General features: G+C 40.2%; 1 protein-coding gene across 1 annotated transcript in view; it reads left to right on the plus strand.

Moving 5' to 3' along the window:
* Positions 1–22,469, plus strand: part of MICU2 (mitochondrial calcium uptake 2) — a 194,164-nt gene that overhangs the window by 128,083 nt on the left and 43,612 nt on the right. The window contains exons 3-5 of the mRNA XM_075198856.1: positions 6,184–6,215; positions 7,855–7,930; positions 15,081–15,128. Of these exons, the coding sequence (XP_075054957.1) occupies positions 6,184–6,215; positions 7,855–7,930; positions 15,081–15,128 (156 nt within the window). The remainder of the gene's footprint in view (positions 1–6,183; positions 6,216–7,854; positions 7,931–15,080; positions 15,129–22,469) is intronic.

A 22,469-nucleotide genomic window follows, 5' to 3' on the forward strand; every position in this document is an offset into this window, starting at 1 on the left:
TCATATGAAGATGTCGCACTTTCACATTCTGTGACATCATAATGACATCACTATGGACTATCCTGCAAAGGGTTTGGAGTGTGTTGTCAATGAGGTGCAGTCATGGGAGGTAATGTGAGATCATTAACTATAACATCGCGTGGTGACATAACTTTGGGATATATACCATCCTGGAATCTCCAACACTACAGTAAAGGAATAATAACATCACACTTGCAACTCATTGTGAAAAGGGTCTGGAGTGACATCTAAAATTTGCTACTTAAAGCTGTAATTACATTAAATTTAGGACGATCTCTAGTTGGTTTGGAAGCTGCTGCAATTGAACATGTTAATAGACCTCAGCAAAGTAAACCTAAACCACATTATTATTTTGTAGAGGGAATGAAATCCCATACCCCTTAAAGCACTCTGCACTGTGCATTGACTTGCAGTAAACCGCATGTTCTTCACTTCATTTCTTCTGTTTTACAACATGAGCGTTTTTGTGATTAGCGCGCACACTGTTTATCCACTTACCTGTCTTCTGCTTAAGTCAGACAATATAACATCATGGTCAATATGATGGACCCAGAATCCGTAAGCTGCAGACATCTCTGTGTTTCTGATATAAAATTTGTAGTCTGTCTGCAGTTTGGGCATGATGTCCTTTATAATAAAATCTGCAAGGATTTTCACACTGATGCCAATATAAAATGATTAATGAGGACACCAATATGACATGATGTTTGCTCAAGGAATTAAAATCTCCCTCATACTTCCTTGTGTTTGCTAAATTAATTAAAACAAGGTAATCTTAAATTCTTGTTAAGTTACTGGGAGATCATTCCTGAATGTATGGCTGTGTGCGTTTCCAGGTACTACTGTACCCCAACATCTCAGATTTTCCGTGATGTTGCATCGCCGTGGAGTGCCCTTGTGACTGTTCTAGCAGCACTCCGATGCACGTCAAAGAATTTAAGTGGGGAGACTGTCCTGGACTGAGAAACACGGGAGCCCTACTCTAGCGCTCTCTGTCTAGAGCAGTGTTGGCTAACCTGTGACACTCCAGGTGTTTGTGAAACTACAAGTCCCAGCATGCTTTGCCAATATATAGCAGCTTCTTGCTGGAAGGGTATGCTGGGACATGTAGTTTCACAACACCTGGACTGTCACAGGTTAGCCAACACTGGTCTAGAGCCACATAAACTGTATCTGCTGGGAAGGTAGGACGGGCAGAAGGAGGTACTCTGCAGGAAGAACATTTCCTGAGTAACTTGGACATTTTTTCCTACTAGTATTAATGTAAGCACTGTGGAAATACCATAGTTGTGAATATTTGAATACAATGTTCAGAGACTTTTTGTAGTTTGGCTGCAGTATCCAATGACATTACACAGTGTGTACTGAACGCAAACATAGGGAATTAACCCCCCCAACATGACATGATGGTAATGCAGGTCCACTGGATGTTGATGAACTCCTCCTGTGCACAGAATAAAGAGGTTTGGTATGTAGTGGACTTGAGTGACAGATTGCTGGGTGGTGCTGGGCACAATTCATTGGTCTTTGACCATATTGGAAAAATGGAAGATCCTAAAGAATTAGTTTAGTGACCTAGGCTGTTGGCAGATCTTCTAAGGTTGTATTCTCTGGTTTAGTGACCGTGCCATGTGCCACACAGACCACCTGAATGCATGGCTAAACTCTTGGTGCCAAGAGCACTGATCTAAGCTTTCTTTTGGGTGCAATCTATACGTTAAAGATAGATTACACCTAAATGGAAAGATTTCTACTGTCCTAGGAGAGAGATTTCTGAGATTGAGGACTATATAATCTAAGGATAAAGGGGGAGGGCTAGTTAGAAAATAGAGTAAATAAGTGAGATAGGGAACTGGGGTTAGTGGTGGGTGCAGCGGAGATGGTGGGAAGGTTACGGTAGCTGACAATTCTAAAACGAAATAGCCAGTTGTTTAGGTGTATGGTCACAATGTCTGGCAAGCAGCATTGGAGCGCTCACGTAAGTAATATTATGACTTAATTGGTGCTGTTAAAACATGGTTGGAAGATTCACCTGACTGATCTTTTTAGAAAGGTCAGGGAGAAGAGATGGTGCTGCATGTCTCTGTTTTAGAAGGGATCTTAGTGATTATGAAGGATGATCTTTTTGATGGATTATCGTGGTGCTGAAGCTTCATACAGAAATGATATTGGATTATGTTATAAGCCTCCTTCTATTAGCAATGAGCGTATGACTCTGCTCCAGTCACAGAAAAGATTCTTAGAATAATTTTGGGCTTCCTCTACCTCCTTGTAACAGATTTCCATTTAACTTGTAGGCATAATGTCGGCTTAAATGGAGACACATTACAGTGTAACAGAATTCGTACAGATTTGTGAATTTCATAATCATCACCATCACCATTTATTTATATAGCGCCCCTGATTCCGCAGCGCTGTTGTCAGGCCTGGTAGAAGACTGGAATAGAGGAGAACACTAACCGGTATTGGCACTACTGAACTAGTAGGTGTGGAGTCTAACGTGCCCCTGGTATTTGCCAGGGAGCCCCGCAAGGATGTTTGGACTTCGCTGCACAGGGAACGCAGGTTGCGGTCCTACTAACCAGTTGCCGGTGTAGTGATAGAAGGGTCAGACGGTCCGGGTTAAGCCAATCGGGGATGCAAGGTAGAAAAGGAAAATCCAGGAGGGTAGTCATTCAAGCCATGGTCGCAGGAACAAAGTGGGGCACGCAGGTAGGAGGATGGTCGACAAGCCGGGTAACAACAGGAGAGCGGATACACAGGAGGATGGTCAGGGAAGCCGGGTCACAACAGGAAACACTCACTAGAATTGCTGGTGACATAAACCTGGTACTCTGGCACCCTAATGGCGCCAGAGCCAGGTTTAAATAGGAGCAGGGATTGGAGGAGGCAGGATCAGGCACGCTGTGTGCCGATAATAGCATCCCGTTGCCTAGCAACGGGACAGACCTGGGCGCATGCGCCCGACGGAGGACAGCTGGGGGCGCGGCGCACCTGTTGCTAGGCAACAGGGCGCCCCTAACGAAGCTCCACAGGCGTCCGTCCCAGCAAAGCAGAAGAACAGCGGAGACATCGCCTGACAAGCTGTACAGAGAACTCACTCACATCAGTCCCTTCCCCATTGGAGCTTACAGTCTAAATTCCCTAACACACACACACACACACACACACACACACACACACACACACACACACACACAGAGACTAGGGTAAATTTTGATAGCAGCCAATTAACCTACTAGTATGTTTTTGGGGCTTTTTTTGAGCCATTTCTGAGTGTACGTAACCTTGTGTTCTCTCGTCATGTCGTCTTTTGAGCACTAGACAATTCATGTTCATTTATTGTATTTTTCCTGTGCAGTTTCGTCTGCACATTACTAGGACCCTGGTTAAACTGCTTCTCCTCTTCTTCCCCTGGGAGATATTTTCCCTGTACATGCGGTGTCATGAGGGGTCAGGTGCCAAGTGAGACGTCTGATGCTTCATATGATTACCAGGGTCTGTTTATGACTTATGTAAATACCAGCAGTCTGCCTCCTGGCACTGGGCATCCTCCCACCTCATCGCCCGTCTCTGCTCCTATTAACAGTTTACTGGTTTGAACTTTTTAATGTTTGATCCATTTAATGGCTCATTCCATTATATTCCTAAATACAGCATCATCCATTCTTAAAGAGCACCAGCCATGTGCACACAGGGAGGGCAGCCATCTTGTGGCCTGTAGCAGTGCTCAGCCTAAGAATGTATGAAGAACTAGCGACATCACTGAGTCGCGAGGCCCCTTTTCAGGAACATTGGTTCAGTCCACAAAATGGCTGCTTCCACAGCGTCGATAGGCCCATTTTAAGAAAGCGTGCATATTGCAGTCATGAGTTCAAAAGCAAAGTTTTAAGTTGCTTCCTTGCTCCGTGACGTTTCGTCTGCTCGCTGTGGCTTAGACCTTACGTCCGGTGCGAGTTGGGTTAAATTAAAAGTAATTTTTTATGTAGTTTACGTGCTACTTGCTGAAGTGTGGAGCTTAAGAAAATCTGGCTCTGCTTTTATTAGAAGTCTTAAAGATCAAAAAACACTTCTTTAATTTTTTTTTTCTGCGGATCTCTAAACCTTTGATGGAATTTTGGCTTACAACATATAGTACATATTTCTTCAGAATGCCTCCACCTATCTGGAATATTCCATGCTCTGTTTATAAGGCTCAGAATGCACAAACTAGTCACCAGCTACAAGCACTTGGTGATACAGGCAGAGGGCCACTTTTATACACCAGCTGAAGAAAAGGCGCTGCAATAATACCATGTTTAGATAGCGTCAGAGAAGACTTTGCCTGCGGCTAAGTGAATAAATTAGTTGATAACCGTAACTAACAAAACATCACTGAGCGCAGCTGATTCAGCTCTGATTTGCCACGGGCAAAAGTGGTTTCATGTCAGATCTAATTGTGAGACGAGAAATGTTTTTCCATGATCTATCATGCTTCAACACAAATACGTGGAACAAGCCTGACATCAGAGTTTGGAAATGCATTAGGTCGAATTAAGCTAGTGCACACTTGCACTCCACAATACCCATCACTTTTATACAGTGACAGGGGATTTCAAAGGAACATGGTCACTGAGAAAACAATCTAGAGATGTATGTGTGATGGTAAAATAAAATCTAATGTTATACAGGATGAAAGCAAATTGCTCACCCGCATCCAGATTTCTTCCTTCTCGGCACTTGACGAGGGATGAAATGTCCAGTGTCTTCCTTCAAGAAACATAAGATGTTTTCCATTTTCTGATGAGTAGTTTGTTTTGCTTTGAATTTTTTCTTAATGACGTCGAAACAAATGGAGGGTTCTGTGTAAGGCAACAGATGTCAGGTGTCGGAGCTCTACACGTTCGTGGAAAAGATATTGAAAGTCCGGCACTTGACCCACTCAGAAAATTTGTGCCGCCGCTCAGTTCCATGCCAAGTGCAAGATTAGGAGGTTACATTCTGAGTAGAAAGTTGTATGGTCCAGGATTCTGCATCAAGGTTTAAAATACCTGGATTGGTGCTGTAATTGTACACCTAGCGGTATAGGCCACGCAAGCTATGGACTCCGTTACCGTGCTCCAAAAAGTACATATTACTCTTAGTGAGCTCTTATACCCTATAGTATTCTACCGTTTTCCCCCTTATTCCTTAAGAAGTTGGCAACCAGAATACGCCACCTTCCAGCACCAGTTGCTTTAAACTTTCCTGACTGATAGAGGTTTGTCCCTCTATGACCGTTTGGAATGCTGGATGGAGGACATGTGACATCATAAATAGCAATCTGATGAATTACCTAGGTCAGTGTTGGCTAACCTGTGACACTCCAGGTGTTGTGAAACTACAAGTCCCAGCATGCTTTGCCAATATATAGCAGCTTATTGCTGGAAGGCTATGCTGGGACTTGTAGTTTCACAACATCTGGAGTGCCACAGGTTAGCCAACACTGACCTAGGTCAATCACCCCCATATAAATATAGATGCAAATACCAGTTTTGTCAAGTAAAATAACTGAACTCCTGTAATTTGTGTGTTGGGATGTTATCTTATTAAAATGCAGCGGACTTTCTGAATGTAACATTAGTAAATAAACATAGAAGATGTTATTCGTGGATGGAGGCCCCTTGTAAAGTCTGATATGGGACTGTGTCATATCATGAAGGACACCTGATGTGGAATAAGCTACTGAGCATGTATGAATCACTGCTAAATATAATTATGTGATAATACAGTTTGTAGACCTAATTTTATTGTGCTTTTGTAATGTTCCTTTTGGAGGTGATCTTTTACTCAATTGGTGAAAAGAAAATGTATTCTATAGATGTGTATGTATGTATGTATGTATGTATGTATGTATATCTATATATCATTCATATGTCCAAAGAGGGAACAAAACCAGCACAAGTGTTAAAATGTGGATATATGGATGTTTTGCATTATCGCTATGAACCTTACACAGTGGAATTGTTTTGTTACTACTGTACTGGATTTTATATATATATAATTATTCCATGATCAATCTGCGCCCCTTAGACAGCTGTCCTGTCTCTACTGCTTTGCTCCATCTTAAGTAAAATGAGTTGTCATTAACCTATTAATCTCTGCTATGATATTTCTCTAATAATTCTTTTTTTCTTCTTTTAGGTAAAACCATCTCTCGGACATTGACTAAAAAGGTATGAGCGTCTTATTACTGAAGGCCCTTCATATGGAGCAATCCTACCCTCTCCTCTGCAAACACGGGATGTTCCGCTGATTTACATTGATTTCACATCGTTTAAGTATTTACAACTGCCCACACATATTCTTACTCATCTGAGGAAGGTCCACCACGCAGGATGTTCCTTTCACCTACATAATACCCACTTGTTGAATAAACTCCTAAGCATGAAAGGAATGCCTTTATTTCCTAACCTGTTCATTCTGGAAGTTATATCACAGTCTGCTTGTCCAATAGCCTCATGTTCCTTAAGTTCAATGACAAAATTCCGTTTTATTGTCTTTACTCACGGCAGGTGAATGTCTTTCTTTTCGTCTATATGAATGCGTACATTACAGGGCCTTACTGAAGAAACGCATGCAAGTTGATGACCTCACACGCTTGCAGATTTTATCCACATTAGAAGTGGAGTTTTGTGACCAATGAAGAGATGATGGAGCCATTTTTATATTGACCATGGCACTTTGAGGCACAGGAACGGCCATTGGCTTTCCCCACCTCTACAGAGGTGTTACTAAATATGCTTGTTGAGTTTATCTTTCATAGAGAACGCTATTTTTGTCTCGGTTTCATAATCCCCTTATCATCCTCTCAAACCCTATGTGACAGCTTGGAGGCAGAAGTGTCTGTCAGTTGGAATTCGGGGAGTGAACATGACGGGGCCAAATCTGAAGGCCAGAAAATATTGTAGGCAAATGGGAGGCAGTCCTAAGCCCCTAAATGTGCTTTTAGGCTGTACAGAGCCATAAAGCGATACAGCATATAGAGTCCCCTGAACTAGGCACATTTTGAGGTTTGAAGAACATTGTTGAGGTTAAAGTGCCTTTGAACTGTACCGTTATTTATTTTACTCCATACTTATTATAATTTACAGTAACATTTTTTATTTTTTTTTGGGATGGTTAAATAACAAACAAAACCAACATGCAGCGTAAGCGAGCTTATACACATCACAGAAAGCATGATATAAACATAATATCGTAAAAAATCAGTGCCAAGGGGTCAAATTACGTGTATAAAGATTGACCAGAAATTTTTTAAAGATTTAAAGGAGAGGGCGAAATGCCACGAGAAAGGAGGGCATGATGCAGGGAGAGGGGAAGAGAGAGAGAGACTAGAACGAATCAGGAAAGGAAGAAAGGGATTAAAGGAAAGAGGATGGACATATGTAGGTGTAGAGTCAAGTGAAAGGGGAATAAGCCTGAAAAAACGAGAGCCATGGGCTCCATACCTTAGTGAATGATCTTGATGTCCTATTGATGATGCTGGTCATGTATTCCAGGCACTGAACCTGCCAAACTCTGTTGTTAACGGCCTGGAGTGGTGGTGGAGACTGCTGCCTCCAGTCTGCTGCAATTTGGCAGGTAGCGGCCTTACAGTGACATTTTTACAAATAATGTTACTTGTGAATTATTATTTTTTCTAATTAGACATTTTCACAACAGTTACATTTAATTACTATTATTGGCAAATCTTCGTTAAACTTGTTGCATATTAATAAAAGACACAGGTGTTTCTTAATGATGCAGATCGCTGTGTGTTGCAGGAAAAATATAAAGTCTCTGCATGTGATTTATTTTGTTTAATTTCTACAGGAGTTTGATGCCATGCTTGTCCAGGCGGCCAAGGTAAAACCAGGGCCCACGTTGTTCAGAGACTTGGGTGATAAAGGTGAGCAATGTTTTTCTTTCCCCCGCTATCTTTGTCAGTCACACTAACCATCCATATTCATGTATGTATGAAGTAAAATGTATAATCTAATTTAATATCAGAGGTAAACTACAAATTAGGTAAGGGTATTATAAGTCAACATGTTGCCATGTAAAGGCAGGAGTCCACAGGTCAAACAGCTTTATACTGGTCAAAAAAAACCAGAGGGGACTTCTATCATCCCAAATAATGTACAGCGGGGGCCGTGTTAGTTATTGATTTTATTAATATACACAGTTTACTAATGGATCACTGTTTTACTTCCTTGTCCAACATTAAATAACCTCTATATAAGTGGTAAGTTCTGATGTCATTATATCAGATTAAATCTTATAACTTAATCAGATTTGACTTATAAAAGGTCTTGGTTTTTTTTGGTCACTTCATCAAAGAAACCCTTAGGGGGGTATTCAATTGTTAGCGTTAACAAAAAAAACGAGCGCTCAAAAAATCTTAGCGTCAATACGGTAATTACTCGCCGAGTTTCAGCTTGCCGCTAGCTGAAATTCCGCGCGTAAACTACCGTATTAACGCTTTTCGCGCGCAATATTACCGTATAAACGGTTATATTTTTTGAGCGCTCGTTTTTTTTCGTTAACGCTAACAATTGAATACCCCCCTTAGGGGTAGATGTATCTATAACAACCATTCAGATTCTAGCTGTCGTTTATCTAGCACATTTTAGATAAATGACAGCTAGAATGTGATTGGTTCCTATAAGGGGCATCTCCACTTCTCCTTTTTAGAAGGTTTGATACATCTGCCCCTTATTGTGTTTTTAGTTATTCTGTTTAGAATCGGAAAAGAAAAGTTTAACCTGATCACTGCAGAACATTAGTTCACTTGACCCATGCAGGCACAAGCACACAGGCGCCCCCCCATGTGCAGATAGGACTTTGCAGTAGTCAATGCAGGAGATGAGAGAAATACAGCACAAACATAGAAACAAACATAGAATTTGACAGGCAGATAAGAACCACGTGGACCAAGTACAGATACCTGGGGTACTCTACTGATGACCTTTCCCTCCAGTGAATGCACTCCATTTATTATAACTCTGTTTTCTATCCTGCAACTAAGATCTTATCCATTCAACCATCTTAGAATCCAATACAAATTTGATCTTAGTTTTGTATCATTGAGCAGTGGAGAGGAATGAGGATACACAGGGTTAAAAGATGCATATAAAGGTCAGGGGAGCAGAGGTTTATTTGGATGTCATATGCATAGAGGTGTGGTAGTGGAAGTCAAGGACAATATTAGTTCCCCAAGAGAGGAGGTATAAAGAGAGAAGCCTTGAGGGACCCTGACAGATCGTGGGGTGGAGGGGAGAACGAGCTAGAGGTAGACCCTGAAGGGGCATTTAGAAAGGTAGTTGAGCAAGGTCCAAGGTGGTGATGGTTGGAAAAGCAGCCAGTGGGTGTTAGAGCAAAACTTATATACATACGGTCTTCTGTTAGGCTGGCTACACACTACAGGTTTTACACCCGATTATCTTGCCAGTCCCGTTATTACATTACTGTGTACGCTCCAACGATGAGCAATTATTGTTCCAAAGCACAACGTATCGTTTGATTTTATAACCCGACTAAAAATCTCTATGAATGATGGAACAATGTCGGGCAAATTCTGAAGTGTGTACGCACTCACAACCGGCAGTGTCTGTAGATCTCCATAGAGTTTAGAGTCAGTATTTTCAGCTGATGGTTATGACAGATGAAGAACACAGATCGGAAGGTAAACTGTGTAAGTTTGTACACATGAATCGGCATGCTGATCGGGACTTTGTCGTTTGTAAAATTGGTAATGATATTGCATCGGGAGAAATTTTCTGTAGTGTGTGCCCAGCTTCTGTCACAAAGATTTGGGAAACTATATTATAATTTTGATTAAACTGTTTAATAAACAGGAATAAAGCTCTATACTCCATTGTGATCAAATACAAGTGAATGTAGATGGCCAAAATAATTACCAGATTAAGAACAATGCATTGTCACTTATTTGTCTCTATTGTATAGTTTGTAGTAAGAAATACACAGTCACTTGAACAGAAAACAGTTAAAGTATAAATGACTGCTAATGCCCATGTAACAGAATAGCCTTTCATTTTTCTAAAAGGTTATCTTTTGTTCCCCCTTTCTCTATGCATCTGTGCATATTTAAATTTCACACTTAGAAAGGTCACAAATTAGTCAGCATTCTATAGATAAATGTGGTGTCAGCTTACAGAAGACTAATCCTGTAATTATAAAATATATCTGTACAGCAGTTTATTTCCCATCGTTAAAGTACCCTTTTCTCTTAGCAAAGACAAAAACCCTTTACTGTCAGAAGCAAACTCTGGAAGCATGTAGTGTAAGTGCATGCTCACTGCCGCCTCTTACTGTAAGATTGTGTTCTTAAATGCATGAACTCTGTTATTAAACAAACATGACTATACATCGACCAATTATGTGAATGCAAAAGTGAACTTAAACTTGTGATGCTGATCTCATCAATGGACCACAACTGATACTTTGCAGAGATCCAGTCCTGACATGATAACTTTATATCAGTGAGAGCGATCTTTGAAAGAAGTAGATATGCTTCCTTACTTGGGGTTTCAAGGCATACATTTATTTTAAGAACATTAAAAGCATTGCTCGTGTGACCGACTTCAGGAAGCTGGTCACGCTGAATGCATAAAAAACACAAGTCATGTTTTTAACGTTTGTACAATACAGGTATGTTTTTTGAACACTTGGTCTGTGGCTTTGGTTCCATGGAAATGTTTATGCTACTTTGATATCCAGACAGGACAGCTTGGCACCTAGGCTGCCCCGCTATGACTTGGAAGGGTTAGTTACATAGTTAGCGCTGAATAGAGTCCATCAAGTTCAGTCTCCTATAAATTGTAAGTTTGTGAATACTGCGGGAGGTAAGCTAATCTCCAGATGCCAATGTAACCATGCTGGCTTACCCCATTAATGACAATCAGATTAATTTCCTACACTATACACCCAAATAAACGATCTGGTGATTGTAGCTCGAGCTGCAGTCTAATTAGTAAAGCTGCCAACACCACATCCCTTTACAGTGAAGTACTCCTTTCGAGGCCGATGGTGAAGCCGTCATCATCAACATTTTATATAGCGCCAGCAAATTCCGTAGCGCTTTAATCGATTGGGGACAAACACAGTAACAAAACAATACTGGGTAATACAGACAGAGAGACAAGAAGGCCCTGATCACAAGCTTACAATCTATGGGCCTGATTCATTACGGATCTTAACTTGAGAATCTTCTTATTTCAGTCTCCTGTTACAATGCAAGGGGTGCAAATTAGTATTCTGTTTTGCACATAAGTTAAATACTGACTGTTTTTTCATGTAGCACACAAATATCAACTTTAAATTTCAGTGTACAAATAAGCTATCAAGTATTTGTGTGCTACATGAAAAAACAGTCAGTATTTAACTTATGTGCAAAGCAGAACACTAATTGCACCCCTTGCATTGTAACATGGTTTTGTTCAGGAGACTGAAATAAGTAGTTTCTCAAGTTAAGATCCTTAATGAACCAGGCCCTATGTCCGTATGTCTCTTTCAAATTTGTGAAACCCTGAGTATAATACATTTCTTTAGACAAATCTTTCTATTGTCCTAGGATATTTTTATGCATAATACTTTTACCTCTAAGGAAACTTTTTATTGTTAAATGTAATTTGTCTTTGTCTAATCATTATCGCATAACACCTCCATTCTTTAATTAATGAAATTGTCTGTCTCCAAACTCTCTCCTCCCTGTACACTAGTGCACAGAAATTCAAAATATGGGTTGACTAGGGACTTTATATATCTAATATATAATATGTTACTGTCCTGTTCTGCGTTAATAATCCTACAAGAGTCCAGTAGGATTCCCTGAGTTACCAGATTTGTAACTTTTTACCCATCAGACAGTTATCTACCTATGTACATTTGAGTGGGTGTTTAATATGAATGTTTAGATATAATTGTGAAGGTTGCCGAGAAATAAACTTGGCTACAAATGAGAAAAGCCAAGAAATCTGACCATTATTGACCTAATCTTCTAGCACTTTGCTGCACTTTGTGAACGTTCGTGTCTGAAAAATCATCGTCATAATCATCCGCTATTTATATAGCAACACTAATTCCGCAGCGCTGTACAGAGAACTCACTCACATCTGTCCCTGCCCCATAGGAGTTTACAGTCTAAATTCTCTAACATACACACACAGAGAGACAGACAGAGAGAGACTATGGTCAATTTGATAGCAGCATGTTAACATACTGGTATGTTTCTGGAGAGTGGGAGGAAACCCACGCAGACATGGGTAGAACATAAACTCCACAAAGATAAGGCCATGGTCAGGAATTGAACTCGTGACCCCAGCGGTGTGAGGCAGAAGTGCTAACCACTAAGGCACCGTGCTGCCCAATGATATATAACACTGTGTCTGATTTTAATATACAGAATAACACTCACTCGCTGTCAGATGTATGTGTTTCACCCCTATCTTATTTCATACAGTGTAAATGATCTAGTTGTCTTTCTGATACTTTAAGTGAGCTTGTACCACAGGTATATAGTATTGCTCAAGTTATTTGTACATTGTCGGCCTCATTTAGAGATGGGAGTAAACCATACTTACCAACTTTGAAGTCTTGCCCCCAGAGAGATCCCAGGGGGGTGTGTGTGGGAGAGTGGAAGGAGGTGGGATGTTGTGAATCACGTCATTTTGGCCCCGCCCAGTGACAATGGCCTCCTCCCCTGAGAGTCCAGGAGAACCACCTGGAATTCGGGAGTCTCCGGACATTCCGCCAGTGTGGGTGAGTATGGAGTAAACCCAGCTAGAAGGTGGCACTTTGCACCTTGACAAAGCCATGTTTTGCTGCAGGGGGGAGAAATGTTAAATGTGTGCACTTCCTGCCTTGTGTTTGTGTGCTAACTGCAACACCAGACTGTATAATTAGATTTGCACCCTTTAGCTGAATATATGTATATGTCTCTATATGTATAAAATAATTTCTAAAGTGTCCTGACATGTCAGCTAAGTCGTCATTCTTGAGCAGTGGGTTCCCATGTCAGAGACCCTCCCTCGCAGTTCTTGGATACTCTCCCCCACTTCCGTTGCTTCAGATCCTCTCTCTACATCAACAACTGGGAAGAGTCGCAGTTCTGCCCAATCAGCATCTGTCTTACAAATTAACAAAGAGGATTGTGGTGCAGCACTTGCTGATGTGAGCGCTCTGCGGGATCCTTGGCATTGAACCCTACAGCTCTGCTTATTGGGGGGGAGGGAAGCTTGACTAAAGCTGTATTTGTGGGTGAGCATATCTTTTTAAACTGCTGTATTTTGATTCTCCAGCTCATATACATCTGTGTTGGCTTTAGCTGTGCCCTTCTGTGGCCATTTTCATTTTAGCACAGTTTTGTCATGAGGACGGGGGAATAGAAAGTATAAACACTTTTATTTCACCAGAGGAAGTTTGTCAGGTGCCTTCCGCAAGACGTATATTACTGTAACCCACATGCTGTAGCGTTTTCCCTGTAAGTCTTTGTGCTATACAAACACACATTCTTGCTGCAGATTGCGTAGTGCTGACATATCTTTTCACTACCACTCATATCAAAGGGACATTGCGGTGACTACTTTTTTTTTTCTTTCTTCCTTTTTTTTTTTTTTCTCTTGCATTACTCTTAAAAATATACAAATCACAGTACTTGGCGTTCCTTTTTCTGCATTACAACATATTTTCCTTTAAAATGGCAGTGGAATAATGCTGGTCTGAAAATTAGACGTTTTGACAACTTTGTTATGGACTTCTCTCATTGGGTTCCACTACATACGCCGGGCACCAGTGTAGAACAGGAATGTGCCGCTGATTGTCTGTCTGGCTGTTCTCAGAGCTCCCTGTACGGGGTCTCAGGTCAGCGTTTACAATATACCCCGTGTCATAATGACACTGTATTACTATAAACCCAAGAAGGCTGCCTCCTCAGGGATCTTTCTTCAATTCATTTTTCACGTGCAAAATACATTCATTATTGCTACTAATTAAAACACACGTTTTACCTCTCATGGACGGATGAGTGTCCTTTATCTATTAATTTAGCTCAATGTAAACGGAAGTAAATTATGTTTACTTTACTTTAGGTGGTGTTTAAACATGCCACGCTGAAATACCTTCTGTACTGTATAAGCTTCAATAGAGTGATTAATCCGGTTAGTGCCTGTGAGGCTTTGCAATGTGTTTTCAAGGTATTCTGACATAACAATGAATTAAAAAGGCCTTTTCCCACCCGTCACATTACACACTGGAATCATTTAATTCCGCAATGACTATTTTGTGCCGATATGTGACAGCTGAACATCACCTGTATATTTTTCTTGCATGTTTATAGAGCCATCCATTGACGTTTCTTTTGAAGAAGAAAAAAAAATTATATATTCACCTTGCCATAAAGGACATTATCCTACAAAGAGAGGGAGAAAAGTCTTTTTGGCACCGGACCTAACTATGCTATCATTGCAATCTAGTAACCTGGCAGACTGGTGTACTTCCATCGCCCCACGGGATTGTGGGACAGGCTACTCTCCGCTCTCCTTGGGCTGCAAAAGAGCTGAAATACTTTGATCCTCCTCAGTAATATTAGAGGAGTACTAAATATGACAGAGTGAGGTTAATTTATGTTTCCCTCTGTGTAAACAGTGTATATTTTAAGTGAAAAGTAAGAAGAAGAAAAAAGTGAAAAGAAAAAGAAACAAACCCCAAGATTTAGTGCAGAAAACAAATAAATGTTTCTCCTTTTTAATTGGGTTGAAAGCATAAAACAGATGCTGGTGTTTTAGCAAAAATAACAGGTTCACATTCAGTGCACTGCAAACATATGAGCTTGTTTTGCAGGGTCGGGGTCTTAACGATGACACTGTGAGAAATGTGAAAGTTATCTGCCCTGCAATAATTTGTGTAAATGTGACATGGTAACGTAAACTGCAATGTCACTAATAAAAATGAGCTGAAATGCCTGTAATGTGCCTATAACGTGATTCTGGCTATTGATATACGGCGCTGATGTCTAACCCTGTAACCGTTCTCTCCCACAGGACTGATTTCCTACACCGAATACTTATTTATGCTGACAATTCTTACAAGTAGGTACTACCTCCATACATCTTTATCTAGAATATATTGATTTTACACAGCTGCTTGGTCAGTCTTCAGACTGATTTTTTTTTTTTTTTGAGTGTGTGTATTTGGCTGGTTATTAATGTAAAAGAACTGTCTGAATGCACCAGGAGTACAAGTCAACGTTGGTTCCAATGTGGCTTTATATTCTGGTCCAGGGACAGCATTGTGTATCTGTTGTGCCCAATGTCAGAGCAGCAGTTGTACTCTGGAATCTGAACAATAAAGATGAGCATTTGTTCCTGTGTGAAGAACACTGTATATATACGGGTCACAGACAGGGTCTTCAAGGTAGGCGCTGAGCAATTTGTATGTGAATTAAAGCTGATCTTAAATGTTTATATTCTTGTGCTTCTCTCTTCAGTATCTCTTCATTGGTGTATACAGACAATTGCCAAAAACAAACGGGAAATGCTTATTTAGTGTAACTGCTCATGAACCTTGAACTGACCTCCCCCCTGTTTCCTACTTCCGGATACCCCAACAGTTTTTGCTGTGCTCTGGTCTCCACACTGCGTCCTACTACTGATCCGTTGGCTCCAGACTACTTCCCACTATCTTTAGTTTGGGAAAGGGGAGGGTTAGAAAGTGGATAAATCACCTAGATATGAACACTTGAATACAATCTATTACTTTTATGTAATTAGCCCATTGATCAGGTGAGTTCCACCGATATTTGCCGGTTTGATCACAATTAAATTACTCTTGAGCAATTGTCTGCAAACCCTGTATTCGTACCTTACAGTATTTCGGTCAAAATTGCCCACGCCCATGATCCACCCAACAACACCTCCAATTCAACATAGCTATGCACCGGATTATTATTGTGTATTAACACTCTGTCCCCTGTGACTTCATAGGTGGGTTCTTTATATTCCAGATGACTACTTAAATGACATCTCCACTTTAGTGTAGCCTTCATTAGTCAAATATGCCCCCCACATATACAACCCCTCTGTATTACCTAAAGCCAAGTGTCCACTTGCTCGCTGCATACTGCAAAATTGGCCATAGGTCTTCAGTAGAGCTATGGGCAAACTTAGTCCTTCAGTGCTGAGAGCTGTAGCATGAGCCGGCTGTCAGCATCTGGTACCAATATTGCCCATTTTACTTTTTTTTTTTTCCCACCGGCTTGCTTGCAAATGAGTCTTTCCAGTGAGTACTGATTTCCTCATTATGGGGTTAAAAACCACCAGACAAAGTACAGTACAGAGATGTGTTGACCTGTACCGCTGTACGGCCTCTGCTGTTCACACTCCTCTCCACACCGTTTTCTCAAGGTCTCCTGCAAACCACATATATTACTCACAACCATTTGAATATTTCTGATCATTTAAATGCACAGTTATGATTGTGTGCTCAGAGGGTGGCTTGTGCTAATAACAGGGCACCCTCACAGTGGAATCCTTCTTTAAGGCCTCAAAACTTGATTGACCTTAAAGTAAATCAGATGAAGACTCTGACTCTTCTAGTGTCACAGGGTGTAGCAGCTACACAACTGTAGTCTCCTCATCACAGTTGACTGAGGACTTTATAATAGAAAAACATTATTAGGCGCTTCCAACGTGAAACTTTCTCTTTTGGTACTTTACGGCAAGATCTGGAAGCCCAAATCTGACAGAACTGCTAATGAACAGATCAGCTATGCAGTAATGTTTAGCTGACATTAGAGTGGTAATCAACTGTAGAGTGTTTCTTACTCACAAATGACCTGCGTGGGACAGTTATCAGAAGGAGATCGTTCCCAAGGAACATCGTTCAACTGTCTGGGATACACTACTCCTCAAGATGAAAATGGCAAACAGCTGCTCCAACTTCTATGGCGTTATGTGGCAGCTAATGGCACAGGATTTTATGGTCCAGGTAGAAGGAAGAATGTATTAAACTAAATACAGTATATACACTATATAGCTGATACTACAATCGAAAACCTAAAAATCTACCCTGAACCACTTATGGGAACAAACGAGTCTTGGAATGGTCTGCACAGTCCCTGGACTTTGAATGAGATCTGATAACTGCAGTGCAGACAAGAAGACCTAAGTATTTCTGAGCTAGAAGATAGACAGACCCTTACTGTAGCTGGCAATAATTTGTTTAAGATCTGTGCTTTCTGCCAAAAGAGGTGTTATTAAGCCCTGACTGACGGATTGTCCAAACCTTTGCACATGCAATATTTACAATGCTTATTTTATTCTTATCTGTTAAATTGAGCAAATATAAATTGTGCATTAAAATGTTGAGAAATGTCATGTTTAAGTTTGTACCCTGCAGAGGTTCCGTTAATGTCTCTTCACCTAGTGACTCAGTGACGCATTCAATATGACCATCGGTGCCCAAACTGTACCATATAGTTGTATCTGCTTAAATCCATCTAGGATAAAGGCATTTACTGGTACACAAATTTCTACAAAACTAACACTATACATGGGAGGTGAATTGTGTCAAAGATGACAAGTCAGGGCAAAACTTATAAGAAACATAACCTTGTAGAACTGATAGGGTGGTTGTTTAAAGGTGGACAGGGGAGTATCAGCCAGGAATGTGAGGATACTGCGGGAGAACTAAACACTCCCAAGACCGTACCTAATCTGATTTACTCATGCAAGTTGCATCACTCCTGACATTTATGCATCGTAGACATTATAAATCACTGTTGACTGCAAATTTATAAACCTGCTTTTTGTCTGGTTTATTTATCTTATAACTTTGTGTTAATTTGCAGGCAATTGTAGACTTCTTACCACCTGCTATGAGATATTTTCCGAAGTCATCGGATTACTTATAATTGCGCCTATTTAACCTCCGTCTGTAGAACACTTAGGGAGTTGTAGTACTACTGTAGGGGAATTGGCCTCAGATATTTGAAAGTAAAGGAAAGTAAAGGAAAAACTTATAACTTATATATGCTGACATTCTATGAGTCTTGCATTGTAGTGACATTTATATTAACCTTGTAGCACTTGTGTAACTGACACTGTAGAAAAACTTTTTTTCTTTTTAAATTATTTGTATGCTGTATGTATGTATGTATATATGTATGTATATATGTATATGTATCTTTAATTGTTGTATTCTTTTACTGCACTTCTCTCAATCCTGAGCAATGCATATGTTTGAATTGACCTCTAGTGCCACCTATTGGTCAAATAAGTCCTTAACATATTTACCTGGTTTACGACTCTACAACCCTGATTCTATAAAACTGTGTTCCTGTAAAATGTTTCAATATAAACTTGTCAGTTTAATTGGGATATTTGCTTCTGCAGGAGTATACCTACCTGAGAAGCTTGTTGGGTTATATTATGTATTAATGGGATACCATGTAGAGGTGACTCGTCTGAAAAAGCTACAGACCCTTTTGTGCAGTGTACGTTAAAGGACAAAGTTGGGTGTCAGTAAAGTAGATTTATTAAACAATCATGGGAAGTTTCGTCGAAGGGCAATTTTGATCAAATCTCCATCTATTTATTTTTTATAGTGATTCTACATGTCTATTTGCAACTTGCCTGATCTACTAAAGTCAAATCACCATGTAAATATCCACTGTTTAAAACCTCCAGAAAAAAAAATCGCCCTACTTCAATCATTCAAATTCTCAGTTTCTGAGTTGTAAGTTAAAAAAAACAACAATTATGTTCTATTGTACAACTTCAAGCCCCACAAAGCTCTGGCAGCCTTTTGAGAGCTTAGTTCTGCAGATACTTGGGGAACTACAAGTCCCATTAATTTCTGGGACTCCTACAACAAGTCCCAGCATGCCCTGACAGGCTGGAACAGTTCCACAGGAGTATTTTTCACTTTGCGGCCAGCAATTTTGCTTTCAATGGGGTTGGAGGTTAGTACCTGCTTAGCCAATCAAAAGTGGCCAGAATATAAGCATTGCTTTTGATTGGTTGAGTTTTTATCCATACATTTTTATTGGCAGTGCATTTCATTGGCTTTTCTTCCACTGAATCAGCTTTGACAGAACTCCCCCTAAGTGTGTACACAGTATACATTAAATTATGTACTTCTATGAATAGACATTATGTTTGTTAGAGAACATCTTATGGATTTATTAGTTGGAAATTTATTTTAAAAAAAACATGTAATGTATTAATAAAATTTAAATATTTGTACTATTGGTTAATCCTGAAAAGGTACAGGAAGGCATTTTACAAACTGTGGCGCTATGCCAGTAATAACTATGACTCCCATCATGCTCTACCAGTCATTATGAATTGAATTGCTCCATGGTTGACTGTGTAACTGAAACAGAGGGCCTTTTGCAACTGTCTTCAAATACACTAAAATCATCATTCACACAGCACAGGATATTGTCCATGTTCCTTCCACAGACTCCCCTGAAGTTGGTGGCCTCTTCTCAGAGACATTGTACTTCCATTCTCTCTACCTCTATTCATGCCTTTGTAACAGATTACAAAACCCTTTTTAGAAACAAACATCTTCTGTCTGTGCCTGGGAATTATATTTCATACCGATCCACTTCACTTAGCTCAGGAGGCATCAGAATACAACCAATATCTAAGAAATCTTAGAACAACATTCCATCAAGAAAAAAAAAATCATTTTCCAGAGAGAATGAATGTTCTTTACGTTGGACGTTCCAACAGCTCTTAATTTCTGGCTCTCACTTAAGGTTCATTTTACGGGGAGATTACTCCTCTTCTGAAGATTCTTAGACTAACATTAAGTGTCTGAGAACAAAGGGAAGGCTCTGTATCAACCTTTTACACTAGATCATTTCAAATGGTATAACACAACAGAAAACAGCGCTGATGACTGATACACACAATCAATATACAACCATCCGTGGGTGATAAATATATATAAACACTTTATTAAAAATGAACCATAAAATATGCAACACTGGCCAGTGGATAACAACTAGACATATAAAAAATCAGATCAACCGACTGTGTTGACCATCAATAAGGCTGATGAACCATCAAATCGATCACTTCTGAAGAGAACCAGCTAAATGTCCCACATCGTAAAGATACTAGTGTCCAATGACCCCGTACAAGGTCATGAAGTGGAGCTTCAAAATAAGTGTGGCCACACTGGTGGTGGAAAGTGTACGTCACCGCGATGATGGTGAACCCCACTTCAATGCTTCTTACACATGTAGTATGGAGGAGAATATGCCATAAATGCCACAATGAGAAAACCGCCACTCCTGAATGGAAATCAAAGTCGCTAAGCTGCTTAAGCAGTAAGCGCAATACAGACCTGGTCCGATACTCAGTCCCGTATTGTGGTCTGTATGCGCACGCACCTCATACCCAGACGAACTCCGGGACCTCCGTGGTAAATATGTAGGTGAAGACGGCAATCCGTGTAAATAGTGGAATAGCAGCTAACACAATCGTGGCACCAAATATATAGCGATAATATGGCTCAAAAAAGGCAACCTCCAAGAATCCACTAGGGATATGAGCTGGGTCATGGAATAGTGCTATCCAGCGGCTCAATGAACATCCAAATCACCTGACGCGTTTCATCACCTGCCTGGTGATTTCTTCAGAGGCAGTGATAAATGCATTTTTCATTTTGTTTTTTTTGCAAATTCAGATTTTTTACGTATTAAATGCTATGTTTAATCCAGAGTGTTGTTATAAAGGTGTCATTCTCTGGAATAATAGGGAATCGGGTCCTTTAGGAAAACAGTTTGATTTAGGTTTACCTAAGAAGTGCAGAAATATGAGATTTTGAAAAATAATTCCTTCTTTAAATCAGAAATGTTGGTTCTGGCACCATCTGAGAAGTTTATCCACCGAAACGTACTATTTCTACTTGTGTATAATGGTCTAAATGGATTGCATATAAAGAGTGGTCCTCACTTGTAGACTGTAGAGTTGAACAGAAATGGGATCTAGACTCCGTAAGTCATTATGGTGGTTTTCATTCTTAGCAGTGTCTGTAGTGTACTGCAGTTACCAGGGGGTAAGGTCCGTCTTCTGTATTCAGTTAAGTGAGGAAGTGCTGTCTGACATACTGGGTTATAAGTAGAGTTATGGCAATTCACCAATTGCAAAATGTCCTGTTATACTCTATCCATAAACACGTCGTCATTTTAAAGTGAGCTCCTTTACCTTTCCACTGTAAAGTAAAGTTAGGTGCGTTTCTATCTTAGGTTGTATAAGTTGACTGTAGACAAAATTCTAAAGTTGTAGGTTGAAGGCTCAGTTGAAGTTTAATGGCATGGTGCAGCGTTCTGTAACCATAGCTACCGATCAGATTAGGGGCATAATACTACATCACTGGACACCACAATTAGGAGGGGGAGCAGTCTGTCCTCCCGCTCTGCTCTTCTGTGCCTGATTGCTTGGCCTACACATGCACAATAAAGCCCAGTTTCTTCTTCACTTACGCTGGCATAATAGTGGGTGCAGACCTTCACTTTAGGCTTTGTGATTATGGGTAGAGGGAGCCTTAGGCCCTGTGGTTACTGTACTGTTGACTGTATGCTTTTTAGGCGAAGAGTTGACCATGTAGGATTTGTTGTTGGAGTCCATTAGTGTAGGCTAGGGTTTGTTGTGAGCGTGATGTAGCTGGGCTTTGTGTGAGTGAAGGGTGGTGTAGACCTTGTTATGACTAGACCTTGTGAGTGGACAGTGATGGAAGCTGGTAGACGTGGTGATTGAAGAGCACTTGTAGAATCTACCTGAAGAAGAGTTATGTTTGCTTTAATCGTAAGAAGTGTGTAGGGGAACAAGTGAAACAGATGTTGAACACATCGTCCATAGTAGCTTGTTTTCACATATAGGAAGTTTTATGTGATTAATATAACTTATCATTTATAAATTATAGATTTATTTATATTAGAGATGCATGTTATTGTAAGCAAAAGTGTCAAAATAATTAACACACTAATGACCCAATTAAAACTCTTAAATATTTGGATGCATTTCTTTGTTAAGTCAGAAAAATAGGACATCGCCTTCAAGAAAAAAATATCAAAGGAATAATACACATTATGTGGATATATTTTCATCATGAGTTTAATAGTTCCACGGGCACTATTTTTAAAACTGCGCCAAATAGATTGGATACTTGTTTAGATGCACTCTGCTCTGCTGTATCTATCAGTAACTGCTGTAAAGCCTTCTCCGTTCATGGGGTAGGTTTACTATGTAGATGTGCCCATATATCCTGCCCCTAATCCAGAATTATCAACTTAAAATATGCGGGTTTCAATTGCTTACATGTCAATAGTGTGAAAGTCCATGGTGTTTGTCAGGTGACACTTAACTCTTGGAGGCCTGCTAGGATATCCGTAACTTTTTATAGATAATTGTTCT

The sequence above is a fragment of the Mixophyes fleayi genome, chromosome 2 (assembly GCF_038048845.1).
Source record: "Mixophyes fleayi isolate aMixFle1 chromosome 2, aMixFle1.hap1, whole genome shotgun sequence".
NCBI classification, from domain to species: Eukaryota; Metazoa; Chordata; class Amphibia; order Anura; family Limnodynastidae; genus Mixophyes; species Mixophyes fleayi.